The following is a 24,333-nucleotide window of genomic DNA, read 5'->3' as shown; positions in this document are numbered from 1 at the left end:
GATTGCCTAAATTCTTGATCTTTCATTGCGTGGAATGACTAGGAAATGCGAAAAAACGAAATTCAATATCTTCCTCTCTATCGCTTGATACGCAAGCGCAAGAATGATAGAGAGGCAGATAATGAAATTTCAGGGGTCCTATACTATACTCTTTGCTCTGATGTATGCTACATGTGCCGTGTGCAAGAGTCTCTATTAATATTAATTATCTTTGTAAATGCAATCAACTTATCAACACCTGTCTTTGTAAACGCACCAGCAAACGTCACGCTACGGTTCACTACTGTCGACGGGAAACATTTCTTATTTTTCTATTTATATCTAAAATTCCTAATTCTTATTATCTGACCAAATGTGATATTTAATTAAGCGCGAGTCTACTGTTAATTTAATTGACTTCACAGTGCAATACGCTCCATTCATGCCAGAATGGAGCAACCAAATAGCATAGTTTTGTGCGACAATCTCATTAAATGGTTGCAGACCTTAAATCTTAAGGCTAAACATGGAAATCCGTCAGGTAAAATAGCATAAATATTGTATTAATACAACTGTGTTAGGGTATCGCTATATACATTTTTGTTATCAGTGACACTGCCTACTTTGATAGGGTAACTCAAGATGAATAAATGGAATAATGAATGTGATTGTCTCTTGATTGCTTGATCCACAAACAAGTGGAGGATGTATCAACACTTACATTTAAGCTTGCCTTTAAATCTTAGAGAACATGTTCACTACAATAACCATTTAGTCTTAGGCCTAAGTAAAAGCCTAGTCATGTGTAGCAACATAGATTATAAACCAAAAAACAAAATGAAGTATTTAATACTCTTTTTGTCGTGAGTATGGAGTCGTAATAAAATAAATCTGGTAAATTTAGAGTCTGGGACATTAGTTACTACTACTTCTCTATGGGTTATCTTGTAGATAGTTTGAAACAATAGTACTTAACCACCCACAGCTTAGTTAGTCATCAAAGTTTTTTTTTACAATGGAATAGCTGTTTGGTAATTTCATTTGATATGTCATCTTATTCACTGCAATTGATCTTATTGGAATCTAATGTTACCCTGAATAGAAAATGGATTAGACAACTCTTGCTCTGCTTTGTGAGTTGAGTTGAGATGCGGGCCATACGCTGCAATTTTTTTTGTAATGAATTTCATGAACAATAAAATGTTTGTAGGAAGTTGTTCAGTGATTTTATAGTGGATATAATCTTAATTATAGAACTACTTAATAAAATACTAATTGGCTTCATATGTGCCTTTAATCAATCCGCAGTTAATCATAATAACTTCTTACCAACGGCTCCAGTTAAATGGTACACATCTAAAGTATGAATGAAGATAAGAATTGATGCTTTAGACATGCTGGATACCGCAACTCATTATTTGTCGTAAAATTCTGTCATTCAAATTGCCAATTTTTTGTTATTTGGGTAGTCAAGGCTATGTTGGCCGACTTTTCAAAATAAACTTATCTAAAAAAATATGGTTTATCAATTATACAGCGTGCTGTAAAAGTGCATAGCTACTTTATGAATTAATTCCGTTCACAATGAGTCCATGCAATTTTGTAGCTTGCTGTACCTTGAGTGACTTACTATTATTTTGTTATTTGTCATATGCTAATTTTATTTATAACAAAAATTGTTTTGTTTCGATCAGCGTAATCCTTATAGAACAATAATGATTTTTCTCCCACAGAACTCTCAGATGGGGTGGCCATTGCCGAGGCTCTTACACAAGTCGCCCCGGAATATTTCTCCCCATCATGGAATACCAAAATCAAAACAGATGTGGGTCACAACTGGAGGCTAAAAGTCAGCAATCTGAAGAAAATATTAGAAGGTGTATTTGGTAAGTTAGCGAAAAATAATCAACACATTTTTGTATAGGTTGTTTTAATTACCTAATATAACAAAATAGGGTAATTTGCCATCAGTAACTAGCCACCGGCAAATAACTGGCCACCCTAAACTAAAAATGAATTCTATTCACGTATACTTAAACAGAATTCATTTTAGTATAAGGTTTGAATAACTTGCCAGCCTTCAATAACTAGCCGCCTTATACTAAAATGAACGGTTACTAACGGGTGGCCAGTTACTGGCAACTTACCCTATTGCTTTGCTAAACTGCATAATAATAATGTGCTAGTCAATCAGTGCTAACCTGTTGTACTTATTTGTGTATTTTTGGATGATATTAATGGAATATGAATACACAAAAGATGCCACTGCATTGGTTGTTGATAAGGTTGATTTCTAATTGATTTTTTGTTTCTAATAGAAATATAGCATTAAGAAAATGTAGACTACGTTTTACAGAATTAATTTTGTTACAGATTATCATCAAGATATATTAAATTTGAGCCTGCAAGACTTTTCACGGCCTGATGTAGTCAATATTGCTGAACATGCAGACCCATCAGACTTAGGGAGACTATTACAACTTGTTCTTAGTAAGTATTTGAATCACATTCTGGAGCTGAAGTTTAAGCTTGATTCAAATTTAAGTTTGAGCACAGAATAAATAATAGTACTTGGTACAGAAGGTTCACTCTCTAACAAAACGCGTCTATTACGACAAATGTGACCGCAAGGTGGCGCACGCGCGAACAGGTGTTAGTTCCGTAGCGGTGCGCGGCAACTACTACTGCTAAACACCAAAATTGGTGTGGGCTGCATGCACTTGAAGCGACACGACGAAATGGCGGCGGATTAAATAGGCTAGTCAGTGTAAATTAGGGTTCTAGGGAAACATCACTACATACTATTCAAAATAGTTTTAGTTAAATTATGTTATGTCCTCTTGTTACAAGTACTCATCAAGTACATACATGTACATGACAGTATAAACCAAACAATTATAAGCTTAAGAGCTAATTTAGGCTGCTAGTGTGTTTTTGAATAACGACAACAGACTAATACATTTGAATTTGACCCATTCAACGTTAATCACGACACATTGTCGTTGAATTTCTGTGTAGCATTTTCGCGATGTACTGTGTATGCGACTAGCTATGATTTAGTGCTATGAGCGTAGCTTAGCAGTGAAATATTAATTTATGTGTAAGAACTGGCTTTATCAGTCAATGTCTGATAATCACTACATTACATTAGTCACGTAATGATAGATATAATATCTATATAAACAATAGATTGAGGTTTCCTATCTGTCTTGCTTGGGCATGGAGCACTCATTGTTACTTTTACTATGATTTATTATAATTGCCCCCAATGACAGGACGCCCGCAGTACAAAATGTACCAATTTAGAATTCCTAGATTTCCAAGAGAGGAAGGGACCGCCGTCGCCGTCCGCTGTACCTTTGTATGCTGTGAAGTGATCTTTATAGTACTGAGTCTTTATACTAATCTAGAATGTTGAGGGCATTAGTTAAACAGATCCCCTAAAATTCAGTTTTGCCTAAAATTATGTTGAAGATGAAGACTGTTTTTGCAGATATAATTAATAACCGAAAATTAAGCGTCAGTATCCCTTAAAATCCTTAAATACTTTCGTGATGTCTCACCAAACTCACCTTGCATTTTAAATGCCTAATCTTTATGATTACAAAATTTATGATTGTATTTATTTTAAGTTGTGTAATTTATTTACACAACTCCTACTGTACTCAACTCAAACATTTATTCAGCAAATAGGCCACTTTTACTTGTCAAATTTTTAAAAGCAATAAAAATACTTAACCAAAAATTACATAATACAATTCAAAATATGGATTCAATGAAATATTAGATAGGTACTTTATTAGAGATGTATCCAGACCAGACTCTTAAATGTCGAAAGACAAGCCTCTATTTAAGTTATTTGTGGTATTGTACTCTTCTTTATCTATCCTGTAATTTCAATAATATATTTGGCCCTTACATCGCCCCTCTTTCAACAAATTATTTAAACTTAAATGTGATTGTCGTCGGACATACCAATAAGGGACAATGTGTTGCTCCATTGACAAGAATAGACGGTCAATGTCAGCACCATAATGTATAAACCAATATACTTGTAGCGTAGAGTATATCCATTCCAACCTTTTCGTATAGGAACATTGATAAGGCTACGTTTTTAACAACAAGAAAACACATAACCAACAATTAATAGACTTTATCTCGTTGCAATAAGGTATAAAAATGGTCATTTAACTGCGACAAGGAAGTAGGCAGGATGTGGTTAAATTCGTGATACTGTTAAATAAACATACGTAGTAAGTAAACCCTGACTTTCAGAATTAAATTTTGTACAGTCGCCATCAGATATATCAGAGCGGCCAAGGTGCTCACAAATATCTGAACACGCCTCTACATATTGTCATGGTGCTAGAGTGCGTGTTCAGATATTTTTGAGCACCTCGGCCGCTCCGATATATTTGATGGCGGCTGTACACAGGGCCTCAGGATTCAGCCAACGTGCAACGAAAATTAGCTCTTGCGCTTAGGGATTAGTCAATGTTTATTTTGGTAATATTACTACGTTTGTATTTCATTCACTAGGTTGTGCCGTGAACTGCGATAAGAAAGAAGAATACATCACGAGAATAATGGAGCTGGAACTCTCATGTCAGCGGTCGATCATGCAAGCTATACAGGTACCTACATTTCTTTCCACATCCCAAGGGGCCTGGTGAAAGTGTGGAAAGTGTCATAGCTCCCATGGGTCCATTATGTTTTGAAATATGTCAATGACTTACGCAAGTACGTATAGCTAATGCGTCAAGAGGGCCTAGCTAATATATATCAGGTTAGGAGGCTAATTATAAGTAAGAGTAGGTATTCCTTTCCTCATTGGTAATCTCCTCATCAGGCCTTCAAGAATATGTACTTTGCTGTTACAAAACAGTGAGCAAAATACGAGAAAGCGCTGCAAATGAATCCCGAAATGAAATTAATATGTCGGCCATTGCCATTACATAAATGTGGTTTATTACGATAAAGATATAAATCAAAACACGCTTCAGTGTGCACAAAGATTCAGATTAAATTATAAAAGAACAGATTTGCCGCTTAAAGCTGCTTAAAATGTATTATTCTGGATTCGTATTGTTGATAAGTGTTATTCTCATAATCCGACTTTGTTTCTTGTAATCATAAATGAACGTCACAGATGTTGAGAGCAGAAATTACTATTCACACCCTGTGAAACCCATACAAAAACAACGCACGGTACGCAGTAACGTGTTTTCTATAAGAGTGCTATATCTGCGTGTTTGTATAAACTATTGCCAAAGTAAAAAAAAACAAGGGGAAGCCCCACATAAAAACTACTTATTGCGGTATTTGCGGTTGCTTTACAAATAGCAATCAGCTTACCTACGGTTAATCTAGTCCAGACTTTGATCGTGAAAGTGTAAACCGCTCATTGTAAATAAACTGGGTTAATTACTATAACAGCAACGTAGGATAACGAACCATTTAATGTAACTAAGTTGGGCACTTAGAGAAAAGCCGGATGAACAATGCTTTCAGCCGTATGACTTTTTGGAATTATGAAGTGTTTCCCCAATTACAATATAAGAAGCACTCAAGTTGTGTAACCATTTTCACAATAATCGTACGTAAATTTAATCGGCAATTAGCTGTATGCACCTGATATGCAGCTGAGCATGTGATATAACTGTATCACGGTTTACTTTAAGTAATTATACTAATTCATTCTTACTTGGTCTGAACGGTCTGAACACACAATGATGATTCTGTGCGGCGACGATAACATAACATTCGCGTGAGTTTTACTATTCTAATATCAGGTTTTTACTTGTTGCTAATGCTAGTGATAAACTGACAATGTATCAAATTCATTCATGTAGTGTAGACGTCACTATACTATGAAGGAGTTCGTACAGGGTGTAATTTTAAAATTGATCCAAAATAGACTAATCGTTTAAAATTGTAGAAAAGCGAAAATCTATATAATGCCTCGACGGCGACGCCCTGATGAACTAGACTTACTGGTTTTGTACAAAGTCCGAAATTACGCCTTGAGTATATGAAGGTGCCCAGAAAGGAACATGAAGACACATTGAAATATGATTTTCCGGGTGTAAACCGACCTCCTGAATCTTCCACGCTGTATGCGTGGATTTGAATAGCATTATGTTTCACACAGACATTTAAATATTTGCTCAATTGCTTCAGTAGTTTTCAGGATGGATGGCATTGTTGTTCATTCAAGTCTGTCCAACAGCAACGCTCACACGGCCCCGCTTCAGTCCACGTAGCCGCTTAGATCGCGTCACGTCCGTGAATCGTTTATGCAACCTGGGCTGTCGTTCCGATCGTTAGAACTTAGGCAATCGAACGATTTGGTGTACCAGTATAATTGTGCTCTCCGATTTCGTATAGTTATTGTGAAAAAAAAAACCTTTCACTTGGAACTTTGTTAGTTCCGGTTTATCAATATCGCAAGTAATATTTGAAAAATGTAGATTTTTGGATGTCAATTTTAATTCCTCATACATTACACATGTAAAAATAATACGTAAAAATGTTCTGTTTACGTATCTCAAGGTTTCACGGTTAAACTTTGCCTGAACATTCGATTCGCCCGCGTTCGCTAAGTAGTTACAATACCTATGCTGTAATTTAGTGCACTCGATCACTTCACGCGTCATAATACTCATAATCGTATTACATATGGGCGCGTTTTTACAACATTATGTCCGTTGCGTTGTTATAATATTGCTCAAGCGCTCTTTCGACGCTTGCATTTTTATACGGCTAAGAAACTGTATATTTTAGTTACGCTTATTTTATGTCCTTGGATCATGAGTTGAGTGCGAGCGTTTGGATGCGGCGGGCGCGTCGCGTGTGTTACAGTGGTGGTTGTAGTAGATTAAGCATAGCAGGTGAGTTCGGGCGCTCATAGTAAAGCCAGTGAAATGAAGCAGTGTACCTTTTAGTCGAATAGTCTCTCTCATGCGTGCGAAAGAGATGTAGATATTAGTGTTTGGGTGTAACTATGGATAGTGATGTGAAGTGTTTGTGTTTAGGAATTGGAGACGTTGACGCTGGGCGGAAGGGGGGCGCCGCACGCGGACGCGCCGGAGCCCGACACGGACATGAGGGAGGTGCTCGCCCAGCGGTGCCATGAACTTGACACGCAGGTTTGTTTGTTAACTTGTTGTTTTTAAAGTGACGTCCATATGCTTATTGGTAATAAAGTCGATTTTATGCTGGCAGCGCCTAATTTATACTTGTAACAGTAAATTTAAGGTGACTGAAAAAGGGGTGGTTTTTATTTTTATAAGTAACTCATGGTTAGAAATATAATCTCAAATTACAAACATTAAAACAATGTAATAACGTGTATATCAACGCGTGCAGTCACCTGCAATAATATATTATTCTTCGAAGGCCGCAAAAATATGTGACGTGCTCTTATGGCTCTACAAATAAGATCAGATATTTTTGCGGCCTTCGTTGTGTAATATACCATTGCAGGTGACTGTACCTATTGCATTTTGTCAGAATTTTCAGAACGTTTTGTCATTGGCTAATCTACCTCCTCATTTTAACAAAATTTTGATTGTTGCAATGTTGTCTGTAATTTACTTTGATAATCTTTTGGTTTTTATATTCTTTTCGTGTAGGTACCTAGTGTAAATATTATTCTTTGAGTTCCATTGTGGACGTTACGTCTATAAATAATAGTTTAGATGCGTCAGGTATGATAGTTAATCCGGATCAAATGGCTCGCGTTTTTTAGTTTACGTAAGTTGCTATCATGCCGTAATCGTCTTAATATTAACGCTCAATAAAAACATATAAGTACTTCTCATAACATATAACATATCAACAACATTTATAAGATTCTCGAATGGAACTCTAGAAAAATTTACAGCGGAATCTTTATGTAGAGTCCATACGGCTAAAAACCCGCTTCCACGCAATCGAAGTTTCGCTCATATTTTCAAACAATGAACATTTACGTAATATATAGGGTGGTTAAAAAATAACTGCATTCCTGTTGCCGGGGAGGTTTTGGGACTATACTGAGCAACTTTTAATATGGGACCAACCCTGAAATAGGCTGTTTCGTACATTTGAGGATAAATGTTACTTACTTGAATGTTGAATGTTCATATCAAATTTCATATTAAGTATTTCAGGATGCCAATTTAAAAAGGTTGGATTCATGTAACTCTTAAGAGAATTATGCCGCGGCGCCATACATTGTCACTGTCAAGTAGGGTTGCCAATTTTTTTTTTGGTGGAATATAGTATTTTCCAGACTAACACATCAAAAATATAGTACTTTAGTACTTTTAGATAAAATACTAAACATGAGTGTAATACATATACGTTTAATCGGAAATATAGTATTTTAACGTACTATACATTTTTCCAAAAGTATATAGTACAGAGAGCCAAAATATAGTACAATACTATATAATATAGTACGGTTGGCAACCCTACTGTCAAGAGCGAGCAGTCGTTGTAAACTAAGCGTGATCGAAGTCTAGTTACATTTGTTCTTCCGACAATTTGTCTTGTCTTGTCTGTCTGATCAACGCTTGATTGCCCCGATATTTATGCGTAATGCGGAATATGAATGCAATATAGGTACTGTTTTATACATGTGTTCTCGGTAGCCATTACTGTCTGCTGTTTCAAACTCTCACACAACCATGAGTCGCGTGACAATATGTCGTCGAGCAATAGATTATATTTTCTAAACTTTCGTTAGTCAATCTGTTGACCATGTAGTTTCTAATCACTTTTATCTATTGAGCGTGGTCATTTAAATTCCTTGCTTAGTATACTTATTTTAATTTGGTTACTTTCTAGATACATGTAATTGTATTATAGTTCGTTTTTTTTAGCATTAGATAGAACTTTAAAGAAGGTAAGCGATCTTGACATGTCTTTTAATAGAAAAACGCTTTTTAAAAATCAGTAACTATTACTTCTGAAAGCAGAAGAATATAAATGATCGTATTAGATTAATAATTGTTACATATTTGCCGTAACTTATTTTTAAAATGTGTTTTTCAATTAAAAGACACATCAAGATTGTTTACCTTATTTCTAATGCTAAAAAAAACGAACTATAATTTATTGACTGTAGTTTTAAAACTTAGACTAATTGCGTCGGCGAATATCATTAGCCCAGATGTTCACTAAATTTGTCACACTAACGCTGTTTATAATCAAGTTTGTTTATTATCAAGGGGTGAAATTGTCATAGCAAACATAATTATTATATTTATTTGTCATTTTTGAATTTTTGCTTTGACAATTCCGTTTAAAACAATTTTAAATTAGAATTTTGCGTGGATCGAAAAATAATGCAAAGTAGACTTTATTTACATATGCATCAACTTTGTAGTTTCCAGAAAAGTATGTATATTCATTATGGATAGGGAATGCTCCCGGGACTGAATTGTATGGCGAGTCCCAGGAATTTCCGGTTCCGGGACTGACTTTGTATAGGAAACCAGTACAGAGCACACTCTCATTATGGCTAAGCTAATTGATACAGGGAGTGTTATCAGTGCGTAAATGAAATAATAGTGGGGTCGTAAAATGTGCCATAGAATCTCCATTATATTTTACGCCTCGTGAATACAGACGTAACTTATAATAATATTTCAATTACTGAACTTGAGGCTGTAATTTTCCGAACAACATGTTGTTTACGAATAAACATATTTAATTACTAGCTGTTGTCTGTGCGTACGAGTGGATTTGTATGTTGATTTTTATATTATGCTACATGAGCATAGAACATTATGTAGCAAAAGATAGCAGTAGGGTTCATACTTTGTTAATAAGTTAACACATGACTTTTTTCTGTCACAACGTATGTACGAAGTTTCAATCCCCTACTTTTTTGATGTCCCTCTCAATCCTCCTTAGAAGAAGAATTTTCCAAACACCTGAAATTGCTTTTCTTGTATTTTAATTTAATGCCTTTTATGTAGTTTGAAATGTTACGTTAAGAAAACGCCAAAATCTTTTTTTTTATTTTCTAATATTAATTATGATTTTCTTCACTTCGGAATGATTTTTGTAACTACATTAATAAATTTACATCAAAACATTGAGTCAATCAAAGTGTTTTTTCCAAAAATAAGTGACTTCAGTCATAGTCCATGCGTTGGCTTTAACCTCCTGAGACTACAATGTACATTACAACAATGTACAATGTACAGTGTACATATTCGTGCAAATAAAGTAGCATTTCTCTTGTTTCATTGCTTTTTAAAACAAACGAAATTCGTTTTAATTTACCTACTTATAATGGTCAAATTAAAAATGAATGTTAATGTTAAAAATTTGAAAACTTTATATGATGGGTCTTACGAAGTTAAGTTAAAACCATAGTCTAATAAAACATGGTCTTCTCTTCGCAGAGTGACACAAGCCTACGTCACAATAACATTGCCACTTTATATGGCGCTATCGCATATTATCATATAGCGCTGTCGCATGATGACGTAGGCTTGTGTCAGTCACATGACCACGAAAAGACGGGAAGAGAGTACCAGGCGGAGTATATTACTATACCATGGTTAAAACTGTATTCGGTGGCAGGTAAAAGTCCTCCAAGAAGAGAAGATGACGCTACTAAGCGAGGTGGCGCGGCTGACCGCGGCGAGGCAGGACGAGAGGGCCGACGACGATGACGCCGAGCTCGACGAGGCGGGCGCCTCCCTTGGGCCTGCACACGCGGGAACATTACGATACAGGTGCGTAAGGGCCCTAAGGTTGTCTGGAAGACATTGCTCTGTAGGGACAAGACGGCCTGTTGTTGTTGTTGTTGACGGTCATAGTTTAAGTTATGTGCTTTGAGTCATGTTCCTTTTATATCAACCTCCGACCCCATATCAGTCAGCAAAGAGAATCGAAATTTAATTTTAAACTTAAAACGTCAAAGTCATCATTAGGATGGCAAATTTAAATCCCTGGGCGTTTAAACCTTGCTGAAGCTACTGCTTTTGCAGGTGTCACTATATCGCGCACGACCGCAATACGATCCGGATAAGAACACGACGCAACTGGAAAAGTGTAAACATTAACTGTTCATTCCGCTAATCCTGATTTAGTAGCTGACAGTTAAAGCTGTAACAGACGGGCGTTCCGGACCGCGACCTTGAAGTGGTCAGCTCAGCATATCTCTTTCTCGTTCTCCCTTATAGGTGCGTCCTTAACGGACGTACGGCGGACCACCTTCCACACGATCGAACAGGCCTCGGACCAGACAAAGGTCGGGGTCCGGTTACAGCTTTTATGCTGGACGTTTGACTGGCGTCTGGTAAACCTCGTGACGGCAATCTCGCGCATGAGCTGACCGTCTCTGTCCACAGCGCAAAATATAAACGTGTCTTATTAACCTTTTGGACCAATTGGCCAATGACCGATATATCCGCACCGTAAGTCCAACGCCAAAGACCAATTAAACCGTCACATACCACAGAGCAACACAGACCTACGTGCATTCAGTTTTGACACTTCGGTGACGTGGCGTCTGAGTGACAGCTTTTGTGTTTGACACGGCGTCGAAAAGTTTAAAATGTATGTGTGTGTGTTTTTACAGTAATATGCGGGCGCAGTTAGACGCGTTGAAGGACGAATTGGACAAAGTAGAACTACAGAGAGATGACCAGCGGGCGAGGGCCGACGCGCTCGAGCGGGAGTTAGCGCTCATGAAATTAAGAAACGAAGAGTTACAAGTAAGCATTCAGATTTTTCAAATGGTAACTACATATATTATATATATAAATATAATAATAAATGAATATTAGGGGACATCTTACACAGATAAACCTAGCCCCGAACTAAGCAAAGCTTGTACAATGGGTGCTAGGCGACGATGTACATATGTACTTATCGAACGAGCGAGCGAAGCGAAGCGAAGTTCTTACATTCGACTTGGATCACGCGGCTGGCTAGCGGCACGTTCCGGCATTTCGATGTTTTTAAGCTGAACTGTCAGAAGATAGTTTGATACTCAAGAACTTAAGTAAATTTGTTCTAATTTAAATTAAATTGGGTATACGTGTAGTTGAGGGCATTATATTTTAGTCATTAAATTTTGAGCAGGCTCGAACAAGAGGTTATTGAACTAGAAGAGCTTAAAATGCTAAAAAGCCATTTGTGAGGGCTCTAGCTATTCTGGTCACTTTTATTCAAAGAAAGTATGGTCGAGTTAGGTATCAAATGAAAGTGCTCGGTTTGTTACACATTTATAATATTGTCTTTTTAATTTTAGATTTTTAAAATTAAAAAAAAAGAAAAATGATGACCATTTTGGAATTCAAGATGGCGGCCATGCACTATGTCGTAAAAATCGTCATGGATGTCGTTTTTTTGGTTTTGGGGGGCGCAGATTTCGTAAATGATGACCATTTTGGAATCCAAGATGGCGGCCATGAACTATGTCGTAAAAGTCATCATGGGTGTCGTTTTATAGGTTTTGGGGGGCGCAGATTTCGAAAACGGTGACCATTTTGGAATCCAAGATGGCGGCCATGCACTATGTCATAAAAATCGTCATGGATGTCGTTTCTTGGGTTTTGGGGGGCGCAGATTTCGAAAATGATGACCATTTTGGTATCCAACATGGCGGCCATGCACTTTGTCATAAAAGTCGTCATGGGTGTCGTTTATAGGTTTTGGGGGGCGCAGATTTCGAAAATGATGACCATTTTGGAATCTAATATGGCGGCCATGCACTATGTCGTAAAAGTCGTCATGGGTGTCGTTTTTTAGGTTTTGGGGGGCGCAGATTTCGAAAATGATGATTATTTTGAAATCCAACATGGCGGCCATGCACTATGTCATAAAAATCGTCATGGATGTCGTTATATAGGTTTCAGGGGGCCCCGATTTCGAAAATGATGACCATTTTGGAATCCAAAATGGCGGCCATGCACTATGTCATAAAAGTCGTCATGGGTGTCGTTTTATAGGTTTTAGGGGGCACAGATTTCGAAGATGATGACCATTTCGGATTCCAAAATGGCGGCCATGCACTATGTCATAAATGTCGTCATGGATGTCGTTTTATAGGTTTTGGGGGGCGCAGATTTCGGAAATGATGACCATTTTGGAATCCAACATGGCGGCCATGCACTATGTCATAAAAGTCGTCATGGATGTCGTTTTATAGGTTTTAGGGGGCCCCGATATCGAAAATGATGACCTTTTTGAATTCCAAAATGGTTGCCATGCACTATGTCATAAAAGTTTACAAAGTCATTTCAAGTAATCGTGGAATCAGGAATCAATTACGAAATGCCCATCTCGGACTAAGTAGCACTGCATTCAATTGATCTTTTTGGCGAACCGCGAGTTCACAGTTCGGGGCGAACTACTAGTATAAATACTTACATACGTATATACATAGAAAACACCCATGACTCGTGAACAAATATTTGTATTCATCACACAAGTAAATGCCCTTACCGGGATTCGAACCCAGGCCATCGGCTTCACAAATACATAAATCATATCAGCTGAAAGACGTCTCCATCAACCTAATACTGTGCACTCTTCTCGAACCCCAGCCCAGCCATACAAATGAAAGCTCCAAATTTTCCACTGAAATGTGAACCTACAGTGTAGGAAATAGAGTTGACTTTTCGTTGATAGAAAATTGAACGAAACAAAGCAAAACCTAGGATTTAAATTTCATCGAACTGAAGTGGTACTATAGGCAGGACCTTGGGCCTTAGGAGGATAGGTCAGATATCCCTACATGATTATTTTTTTATATATTTATTTTAATGACGATTTGGTTTCAAAGTTGCCATAAATAGGTACCAATGGGATTACAATGTGATGCCATTACGTTCAATAGTGCACTTTTATGTCATCATTTTTTAATGTTTCATTTTCAGATAGCAGCGTCAGAGAACGTAACGCTCAAAGATGAGGTGGACGCTTTAAGGGAGACGGCTGCGAAAGCGGCCACACTTGAAGCCACCGTGGCTTCTTATAAGAAGAGGATGGAGGAACATGTCGACTTGAGGAGACAGGTATAGTCCGACAAGAAATTGTAGAGAATTATTGAGGGCGCCACTTTCTACGTAACTGTCACATTTTTGACATAAAATGCTTAAACATGGCAACAATTAGTAATTTTAGTATAGACATTTTTTAGTTCCACTAATTTCTACTATTTTATGTCGCTAATGTCGCACTATAATACTTGTTAGCTTGTTATTTGTTTTTTTTTTACCCGAATACTGCAAAACTAAAAGGAGGGTTATAATTTTCGTCATGTTATATCCATTTTAGATAAATTTTTAATAATGAAGGGCTGTTTGTATCGTGCTTTGTATGCAAACAAACAATCTAACAGGCTCTCAACTCAACCTAAACAAATGCCATCTACGTTCCATCGGGGATAGAAACTGTTCGTTTCGCAGTTTTAAATAATTGTAATCTTTCATTTATTATCATCTGCACAAATGGTATATTTTTTTAATGCGGAAGTTGCGTTACAAGTTACAACCTAATCTACTAATTATCCATTAGCGCCACTTGCACAATTCCACTAACACGCTTTAACCAAACCAGAAACTGTAATAACGACAAGTAGTAATTAAAAATATTGTATTATGTGTAGAGTTAAAGGTGACTCAGCTCAGGTAAGAAAGCACATCAAATTGTATGAAAGCATCTCATAACAATCAGTCAGATTCATATAATATGTATTCTCATTTCTTTTATTGATTTTAATTTCTTTTCCTTTTGTAAGATTTGATATGTTTTCTGAAAGAGCTACGTATTTGTGATTTCATGTACATATATGTTTATTTTTTATATCAAATTCTATAAAGTTATGTACTCACTGAGTATAATTGCATGAATTCTATAGTAATTTAAATTGTATTTTTCTTAATTACTCGTAATGCATGTTAATTATAAGATGTAATAATGTTTTGAAAAGATGTGTCCCGCCGAGTTTGTTGCCGGTCCCATATTGGGATACCCTCCTCCAATTGAGGGGGGATTTAAATCTTCTCGGGGCAGAGGTGTACGGTTGGAGCCGGTAAAGGTTTATTTGACGTTCATAAGCGCATTGTAATATGCCTACTTGAATAAACTATTTTTTATCTTTTATCTTATCTTTATCTTTAACCGGTTAAACCTAGAGTTACCATGGTTACCAGTGCAATTTGACACTGGGTTAACGATTTAACCGCTTAACCCCGGGTTAGTGGGATGGTGCAAGTGGCCCTTAGATGGTTAAAGCCAGCAGAAGGTGTAGCTAGGCGGGAGAGAGGTTCAAAAATATTCAAAATAAATACATGCCCTTATTCTCTTAACGATAAAATAGCATTAATTAATTTGGACCACTACCTACTTCGCAACTAACCTTGCTGTTGTTTTATAGGTGAAACTACTCGAGCGAGCGAACACAGAGCACGTGCAACGAGCGATAGAACACGAGCAGGCGGCCACGCGAGCGAACGCGTTACGCGCTAAACTAGACATTTATAAAAAACAGGTTAGTTCTAATACGTGATAACTGATAAACATCGAAATTATTACGCGAAACTCTGCGTAGGAGGCGCCACTACCACAGACCATCACAATCCATCACAATATATATCCTCTCTATCACTCTTGCATATTTGAGCGATAAAGAAGCAGATAACTAAATTTCGAATTTCGCGTTTTGCGGTAGGCCCTTGATGCATCAATGTCATATTTCAATGTCTGTGAAAACTTGTGAAAAACAGTTTAAGGCACAATATGTACTAGTTACTCTATGGTTTACTATAAGCACTAGTGCTACACTCTGTTGGCAGAACATTGCAGTTATACCCCCTATTATTGATTTGGTTGACCTACAAGATAGGTGTAGGTATTGCACCGCAACGATACGTCTTACATAGACATTAATGGTGTTTACGGGACTTACATTAGTATTACATATCCTTTTATTAAACCACATAACAATGTGTATATTACAGGTTATAGATTTAAATGAGAAACTAGACGCTGAAATGACGAAAGCGGACAAACTGGAAATAGAAAACAAAAAACTGTCGAGCCGAGCAGATTTCCTGCAGCGCGAGCGAGACAAACTAGTGTGCGACAGGGACGCACTGAAGGAAACGGTGGAGGACCTCACCCACTATACTATAACTGCAGGTATGTTATTACAAGCTTTTATTTACTTTCACCTGTCCCGTTGTATGTCGGTCTGTAATCAAATCTTGCAAGTTAAATTTGATCCACTTCCCGGTTTCCGATTGAGCTGAAATTTTGCATGCATGTATAAATCGGATGACAATGCAATATTATGGTACCATCGAGCTGATCTGATGATGGATACAGGAGTTGGCCATAGGAAATCTGTGATAAAACAACGCAACCATATTGTCTTAGGGGTAATCGATAAAAGCTTGTATCAAAAATTTAATTTTTGTCTAAAACTTATTTTTATTGTACTAATATCGACCTTATACGCTTGTCGATAAGGTTCCAAAACACGAAACAAAACGCTGCTTGCCTGCAGCGCGAGCAAGCCAAACTACTATACTTGCCGCAAAACTAACTGGAGACTGAGCTTATGCTATCTCCTTTACCCTTGTTAAGACCAACAAAGAGTGAAAGAGCTGGCATTATGACCTGACTCGCCACTTAGTTTCGCGGCAGGTTAGATAACGAAATTTCGATTTTCTTGTTTCGCAGTAGACCCCCAGATTGCGACAGATAGTGGTAGTGGCGCCACCTACGCAAAGTTTCACGTAATATTCCCTACTTAGATACAGGCTGACTGAAGCAAAAAGGATAGGTTTTTAAGTTAATTTGTTAATTTTCAGGGGCCAGCGAAGACAACGTGTCGCAGGAGCTGATCCCGACAGAGATGAAGGATAAGCTGATACGGCTCGAACATGAGAACAAACTGTTACGGCAGAACCAGGGTGCGCAGGCCGACCAGGGTTCTGTACAGGTAAATTCCTCTTTTTATTTATATAAAAAAAAGTTTGATATATTGTCTACTTCATTTCTATCTGTGAGTACCTGTAATTGGCTTTGTATTGTTACCTAAATCTATAGAATGTTTTTGCAGCTGTTGGTACTCCTTACAAAATAAAATAAATAAATAAATAAAATGCTTTAATTATACGATAGCCCTTATCATTAAATTCTAAAGACCAGTAAATTAGGAAGTATACAAAAGACTAGTTTTATTTATTTAAATCTGTTTTAACACATTGACTGCTAGCGCGAGCTATGTCTATACTCTACGAGAGTGTAGCAGATAACACGGGTTTTTCCTGTTTTTAGCGAAAAACGCCTTCGAATAGAGAACCCGCTTAGCGGGTCGCTGGCAGTTAATGTGTTAAAATCGAAAGATATAAATATCTCAGAGTCCGAGGTCAGTATTATAACATTTTAATATTCTGACTTTCTGGTTTACGTTAATAATTAATATCTCCCTACGCTTCGTGCGTGGATACAATACGTAGTGTGATTATGTGGCGGGTTTTTTGGTGCTAATACTCAATTGAACTTTATTGCTTCCTAACAAGATGTCGTATTCCCCAGGCTTTGCTAGAAGACTACGCAGCGCGGTTAGAGAAGCAACGCGCGCTACACAGAGAGCAGAACCAGCGCATCATGCAGCTGGAGGCCGCGCTCGAGGCCGCGCCGGCGAGGGACCCGCGCCTCGCTACCGCCATGGAGGACAGCCAGCGGAAATGTAAGGCTTTCATACTTAACTTTCAGGTTATAGCAGGCGTGGCTCACTCCGCGATTTCGTCGCTTTGCTACAGGTAGCTAAAAGTACATCCGTTCGATCCCAATTTTGGGGTTTGCCATAAGCCGCGCGTGGCGCTGTCGCCACCTAGCGGCCATATCTGTGCTGATCGTGACAGACGCGTTTTGTTAGAGAGTGGGTCTTCTGTACCTAGTACTATTATTTATTCTGTGGTTATATCACGAATTTATTTTGTTTAAATAATTTTATTTCCGACGTATCGATGCAAATTCACGATAGACTCGTTAAAATTATGATTTAATATGTGACTACTACTAAGTTTACTTTTTTCGCCTTATTACAAAGAAGTAAGGTGCAAAAGTCTAAAAATATCTTTGACGTCGGCTGTACCTAAGTATTAAGTTGTAAGGACAGGGGTTGGGATCGAAACTACGTCTCAGACATCTTTCACTGTTGTTGCTCGAAACAGTTACGCAAATGCATGCAAAACGTTACTAAACTGATATTTTGCTACGCTACCAAACATCTTACTTACTGAAAAACGGCTAAAAAATAGCTATGCAGCATTCGTGAAATTTTTCATTATATTTATAACATAGTAGTAAGCACTGCAAAAAGTTGAATTATGTTATAATAAATGACTTCTCCGTTTTCAAGGGAGTTAAAAGGCTGGCACAGCAAAAAGGAGAGTGGCGATTACTCCACCGACAAAATACTGATGATGATAATAATAAATGACTATATTAACTATGCTATCTGTTCTAGCATTACAAGTAGAAGAGTTGCAAGCCGCTCTAGCAGAAGAGCGCCGGCGCGCCGGGAAGCTGCAGGAGGCGCTCGCGGCGCGGGACGCCGAGCTCGTCGCCACCGAGGACAAGTACAAGCGGTGCGTCGAGAAGGCCAAGGAGGTCATCAAGTCGCTGGACCCCAGGGCTGCGGGTAAGCTCACACCCATGTACAGCTGAACATTCATTATCATTTTTGATTTCATGTAAAATCATAATTTACAACACAAGTTTGCAAACTTTCTCCAATTTTGACATTACGTGGAACTTCTTAAATCTTAAGGCCACGCCCGACGTGAGCTTGTAAAGACATTTACTATTGGATCGTGTTTAAGCTCCCAACTTCCCCCTCTCAGGTGACGCTTCGGGCTTTCGGCCTTACGCGGAGCTCGACCTTCGGCCTTCGCAAGCCTCGACGCTTCGCCTTCGGCCCGCTGTATAATTTTGTAGCACGATTTTTTTAACTCAATTTGAATTTGATTTTAAAGCTCGAATAGACCACACAAACTCAACGAGAAATACCCCATTGCGAACTCCGCGTGCCTTATCCATTGACCTTAAAATGACTGGAGTCGGCTTACCGTGGCGTGTTCTAGCTCTGCTGTTTTAGTGTGTTTTTTGCTTATAGCGTTGCCGTCGCTGTCGGATATGACGTTGGGCTACGCGCGCGGCGCAGGCGCCGGTGCGGCCAGAGGCGATGCTACGCCCAACAATAACCGACACGAGTCAGTATACATACATATACATAATTATTAACTTTAAGGTAACTTTAACTCCTCGTCTTGGTACTCATCCCTGCATGACAACGGCTGTCACTGACAGCCTTTTTCTTTGTCATTGACAGCCAGATTCGTTGATAGACAGACATAAGCGTCGCACACCTTACCTTACTACCTGGAGCGCTCGCTACATGCACCGCGCCTTTCAACGATATCTCCGTAATTACACCAGAAGAAGCCGTTGCGCACTGTCGACTAGTCGCCTGCGACTTAGCCTCTCGGCGACTAAAACATACGCAATTATATAGGGCTAGGAGACGAGCGCAAGCATCACTAAAATATGTTGTGCTTTACACAACTATGTTCAAGAGAGAGACGGGTACAAATTGGTCGCCTCGACAGTTGCTCGCAGTGTGAACGCTTCCATTTAAACCCGTGTTTCTAGTCGCTTGTGCGTCGCCACTACGTTGCGAGTCGTTCGGGCGATCCGCGACTAAGTGGGTAAACACCCATATAAACTATAGAAAATTACAATCGCCATCGACCGAGTCGCCGGCGACAAGTCGACAGTGCGTAACAGCTCTAAACTTCAACAGATGGAGCGGCAGCGGCAGCGGCGGCGGCGGCTCGGAGCCGCGCGGCAGCACGGAGCAGCGGCTGCTGGCGTCGGCCTGGTACCAGCTGGGCGCGCGCTGCCACCGCGACGCCGTCGAGACGCGCTTCGCGCTGCTGTCCGCCGGACACTCCTTCCTCGCGCGCCAGCGCCGCCAGCCCCCGCACCCCCACCCCCGAGCGCGAGCGGGACCCCCCGCGCAGCCCTGACACCCTACGGTGCACTATGACAAGCTCTGCGCCAGGATACGGCAGACGTAAGCGCGTCGTATGTGAGAGGGTATGTGCCGTTACTTTTACGCGGTAGACTGCTGTCGGCCAGTCCCTCACCCCCGCGCGGCCCAGACACCTCTGGGTGCATCATGATAAAGTGCAGGGTACCTATGCGTCGTTTGTTCTGTACTCCGAATATAGTGCGGTATCCCTCGGTCGATGTTATTTGTATAACGTTGTTAACCTGCTAAATGATAAAGCTTTTTAACAAAAACTGCGTCGATTAAACTCTGTTTTTATATCCCGGATGCCATAATGACGATTCGTACAGTCAACTGTAAAAATATGGGTGTAGCTAACTTATTCAAAAATATGTCCCATAGTTCTTAATTCGCTGACATAAGAGCTATGGGACATAATTTTGAGATGATTTGTGCACCCATATTTTTACAGTTGACTGTACACGTGATTGGTACAAGTCATTTTGTACCAAAATTACAAATCGGTTTGGCACATTGGGGCAACCAAATTGTCAATTTATGGATATAAAAACAAGCTTTAAAGTTCGTTTTTTTAGCATTAGAAATAAGGTGAACAATCTTTATGTGTCGTTTTATTGAAAAACACATTTTAAAAATAAGTTATGGCTAATATGTAACAACTATGAATCTAATACGATCATTTATATTCTTCTGCTTTCATAAGTAATAGTTACTGATTTTTAAAAAGCGTATTTCAATTAGAAAACATGTCAAGATTGCTTACCTTCTATGAAGTTCTTTCTAATGCTAAAAAAAAACAAACTATAGGTGCCGTAAATAAAACTTACTTCGTATGTATTTAAAGTTTAAACAGTCTTACTATAATTACAAACACAATATTTAATTTCACTAAATAACGGTAAGTACCACTTCGAAAAGTCAACTGTGGGTGCATTTATGATTAGATAAAATTTGACACTAACGGACGGCGCTGGCCTGCCGGTGCCTTAGTAAAATGTGACAAAAGAGTAGCTCTAGACGGGCTCAAATACATTTTAAATAAAATTATTATTGTAAATTATCTGATTATCTTCTTAACCTCGTAATTTACTCGATTTCACGAAAATCTTACAGTTAAGTTTATCACATCAGAACGTAACTTGATATACCAGAATATCTTTATTTTTGTGAAGTGGTCTTAAACTGGATAGTATTTCAAACTGAATGCGTAAAAGAACACAAATACGAGATTCAGAAGAGATCAATCCAAAAGTAGTTGAGGTAAATATACCGATCTATTTTTTTATTAGTGTAAACTCGTTTAAGGTGTAGACGTGCAGATGTACATAACAATTTTCCGTCGATTTTCACGGAAACGTATGAACGTGTCATGTTCTTTCAGTCAATCACAGTACAAAAGGTACCGAGGCTGACTGCAGTAGCATGACGAAATGTGAATGTTTGCGAGGAAATACGATGGAAAACGATTAGGTATACCCACATATGTACAATGATACATACATGCTAGCACATGTATCGCGTAGCTAGATGCGCAATTAATTGAGCAAAAATTTTGCCTCGCTGTAAATCTAAATGGGTGAATTTCAGTGTGAAATTAATCGCTTTTTGAAATCATTAATGGAGCATTCCACGGGCTGTCCCGTACAAACGCGTTTTATTTCCTGTGTTGCGACTTTTTTCTCGGCATTTAAAGCAGGCGATTATTTTTCTGTGCATATTTATGACCATTTGTCATAGAAAAGGAAACTCTTACACCTTTAAATCTTCAGAAACTTCGCGTTTGTACGGGACAACGGTAGACAATTTCATGGAATGCTCCAATACACAGTCTTTATCAGTCAATTTATATTCACTCCGTGCGTGACTGTCGCGCCGCCTTAGTTGTTGTGGGACATATAGCTTATTTGACAGTTGTTAGTCCCATGAAAATTCATATTTTCACTAAGTTGTGGATTAGCGTTGCTATGTATTTCTCCACCATCAACTTAGCACGTAGCTTCTTCTTCTTCTTCTCCCTGCCCTTATCCCACATTATGTGGTGTCGGCACAACATATTTTCTCTTCCATTCTCCTCTGTCTTTAGTCACCTCAGCATTCGCTCCTTTCTTTCTCATATCCTCTTTCACACAATTCATCCATCGTTTTTGGGTCTACCATCCGCTCTCCGTTCATTAACATTCATCCCTAATATTCTTTTCCCTAGCTAATAGAAGCAGCCGTAAACATATTATTCGTACATTGATAGATGCAAAAATGCTATCTAATCCCTAAACAATAATCTTGTTTCGATATGATTAAACATGGATACTAAATTACGTTTCTCTGTTCTAACGTTGTAGGTAGGTAAATTAAGTTTAAAAAAGCCAATTAGCCAATTGATAGTGCATCAAAACTCTTAGGCATTTTCGTTATTCCAAATTAAGACTACGTTTTGTAGCGACGCAATTTTAACTTTATATGTTATGTTTAACAAGCATTTATAAAATTGATTATGATTACCAGAGGAGATAGTAGTAGTAGTAGCATTTGTACTGCTTTATTTAGATAAGTAGTTTTATTTTTCAACTTCATGAATAATCTGCAATAGTTACGCACACATAGTCCTGGCAGTAGAAGCATAGATTGCTATGGCTGGTTATATTAACATCACCGATAAAATACAGACTGCCGGCCGTATTTTAAATAACAACAAGCTTTTATTCCTAACCACTATGATATTATAACGCAAAGAAAGCCTATAACTAGACTTTGACTGCGTTATAATATAAATTAAAACATTTTTCATCTAGTTGTGTGTTTTAATAATTTTCCGCTCACAGAAAACAGCTTCACTTCACAATTGTTTTTGTTAAAAGTATTATTTAGGTTTATTTAATGCTCAACCATTGTTAAAGTTAAGCAATGTATTAATACAGGATTCTTCGCACTTTTCTTACAAGGTTCCTTATTGATTTTTGAACAAATTTAATCTAAGATTTATTTTAATGAAGTAATACGAAGCCTATAACTTGACATAAAACATGTATTTTCTTATTACAATATTAAGTAACCAGTGATCCATTTATAAAAAAAATATGCTAAGATTACACGAGTTGTGTAGTTTTGTGACATTGATAACAGCATTGAGTGGTGTTTTTTTAAGACACTTAATAGGTCATACAGAGAAGTTGATTTTAAAAACTTTAGGTAAACAACTTAGCTCGTGTAAAATATATGTTGTCTGTTAGTTAATAAAATAAGACTATTTTTAATAACATCACACCTAAAGCCAATTATTATTATCCACCTTTATAACATAGATATTTATGTGATAATTTCAATGTTATTATAAGAAAATGTCAAATTGACGTAACATCGCAGTAGGTAAAATATTGACAAAGTGTACCTTTAGTGTAGATTCTTTTTTAGTTTATTTATTATGCAATATTCAATATTTAAGGTGCAGTTAACAAATTGTTTATTTGTATAACTTTACGTTGTATAAGTGAAATGTGATTAATTGTTGGAAAGACAATATACATTATATTATTCAGTTTTGAGATGATAATATATAACTTTTTCCTAGCGCCGTGTTTCATTTTGCCGTTACGGCTAGAGTTATCTTATTGGGGCTTTCTCAGCTCGCAGAACAAATATTATCCATTTCAGTTGTTATACTTATATAATTTTTACTCACTTGGGAATGGAGTTCGTTCGTTAAATGTTACGTCTTAAATTGTTGTTTATTATTATTTCTTTTGCCTTATAGAATTACCCCCTTATTGATAAACGCGCCACAAACCTCAATTAGCTAATAAAGGCCTGTGCACACCGGCTGCGTGTGCGTGACGTGCACGTGCGCGTGCGGCGTTGTAGTATACAGATCCTTATGAGAGACGGCACACCGCTTGCGTGACGTGTGCGTGTGCAGCTCCAACATTTTAGCGCACGCACACGCGCACGTCACGCACACGCAAGCCGGTGTGGCTCGGCCTTAATCATTTGTCCTGATCTGTCATTTTGACGACACGATAAAACCACACCCTATTACTAAGCACTGTCTGTCATCATCCTGTATCTCATGAACCGTGATAGCTAACAGTTGAAAATTTCACAGATTATGTATTCTTGTTGCCGCTATAACGACAAATACTAAAAAGTACGGAACCCTCGGTGGGCGAGTCCGACTCGCACTTGTCCGGTTTTTTCATGAACAAGCATCCTATCCTCCATCTTTTTTGAAGCCACCTATGCAGAGGGAATATATTTCCCACATGATTTAAAACGTTGTTTTAAAGTGATAGGGTTCAATT

The 24,333-nt window shown here is 38.1% G+C and overlaps 1 protein-coding gene across 1 annotated transcript; it reads left to right on the top strand.

The window, feature by feature from the left end:
• Nucleotides 1-238: 238 nt before the first annotated feature.
• LOC134680205 (protein hook-like) lies at nt 239-23,605 on the top strand. The gene is made up of 15 exons (XM_063539292.1): nt 239-520; nt 1,713-1,865; nt 2,353-2,469; nt 4,519-4,613; nt 7,014-7,127; nt 10,561-10,715; nt 11,564-11,699; nt 13,869-14,006; nt 15,371-15,484; nt 15,954-16,134; nt 16,809-16,939; nt 17,539-17,692; nt 18,476-18,649; nt 19,124-19,220; nt 19,811-23,605. The coding sequence occupies exons 1-15, from the start codon at nt 430-432 to the stop codon at nt 20,034-20,036; spliced, it is 2,076 nt and encodes a 691-aa protein (XP_063395362.1). The 5' UTR covers nt 239-429; the 3' UTR covers nt 20,037-23,605.
• Nucleotides 23,606-24,333: the final 728 nt, after the last annotated feature.

The sequence above is a fragment of the Cydia fagiglandana genome, chromosome 3 (genome assembly GCF_963556715.1).
Source record: "Cydia fagiglandana chromosome 3, ilCydFagi1.1, whole genome shotgun sequence".
Taxonomy (NCBI): domain Eukaryota; kingdom Metazoa; phylum Arthropoda; class Insecta; order Lepidoptera; family Tortricidae; genus Cydia; species Cydia fagiglandana.
Note: the sequence above shows the minus strand (reverse complement) of the source record. Positions and strands in the feature narration are given on the sequence as shown.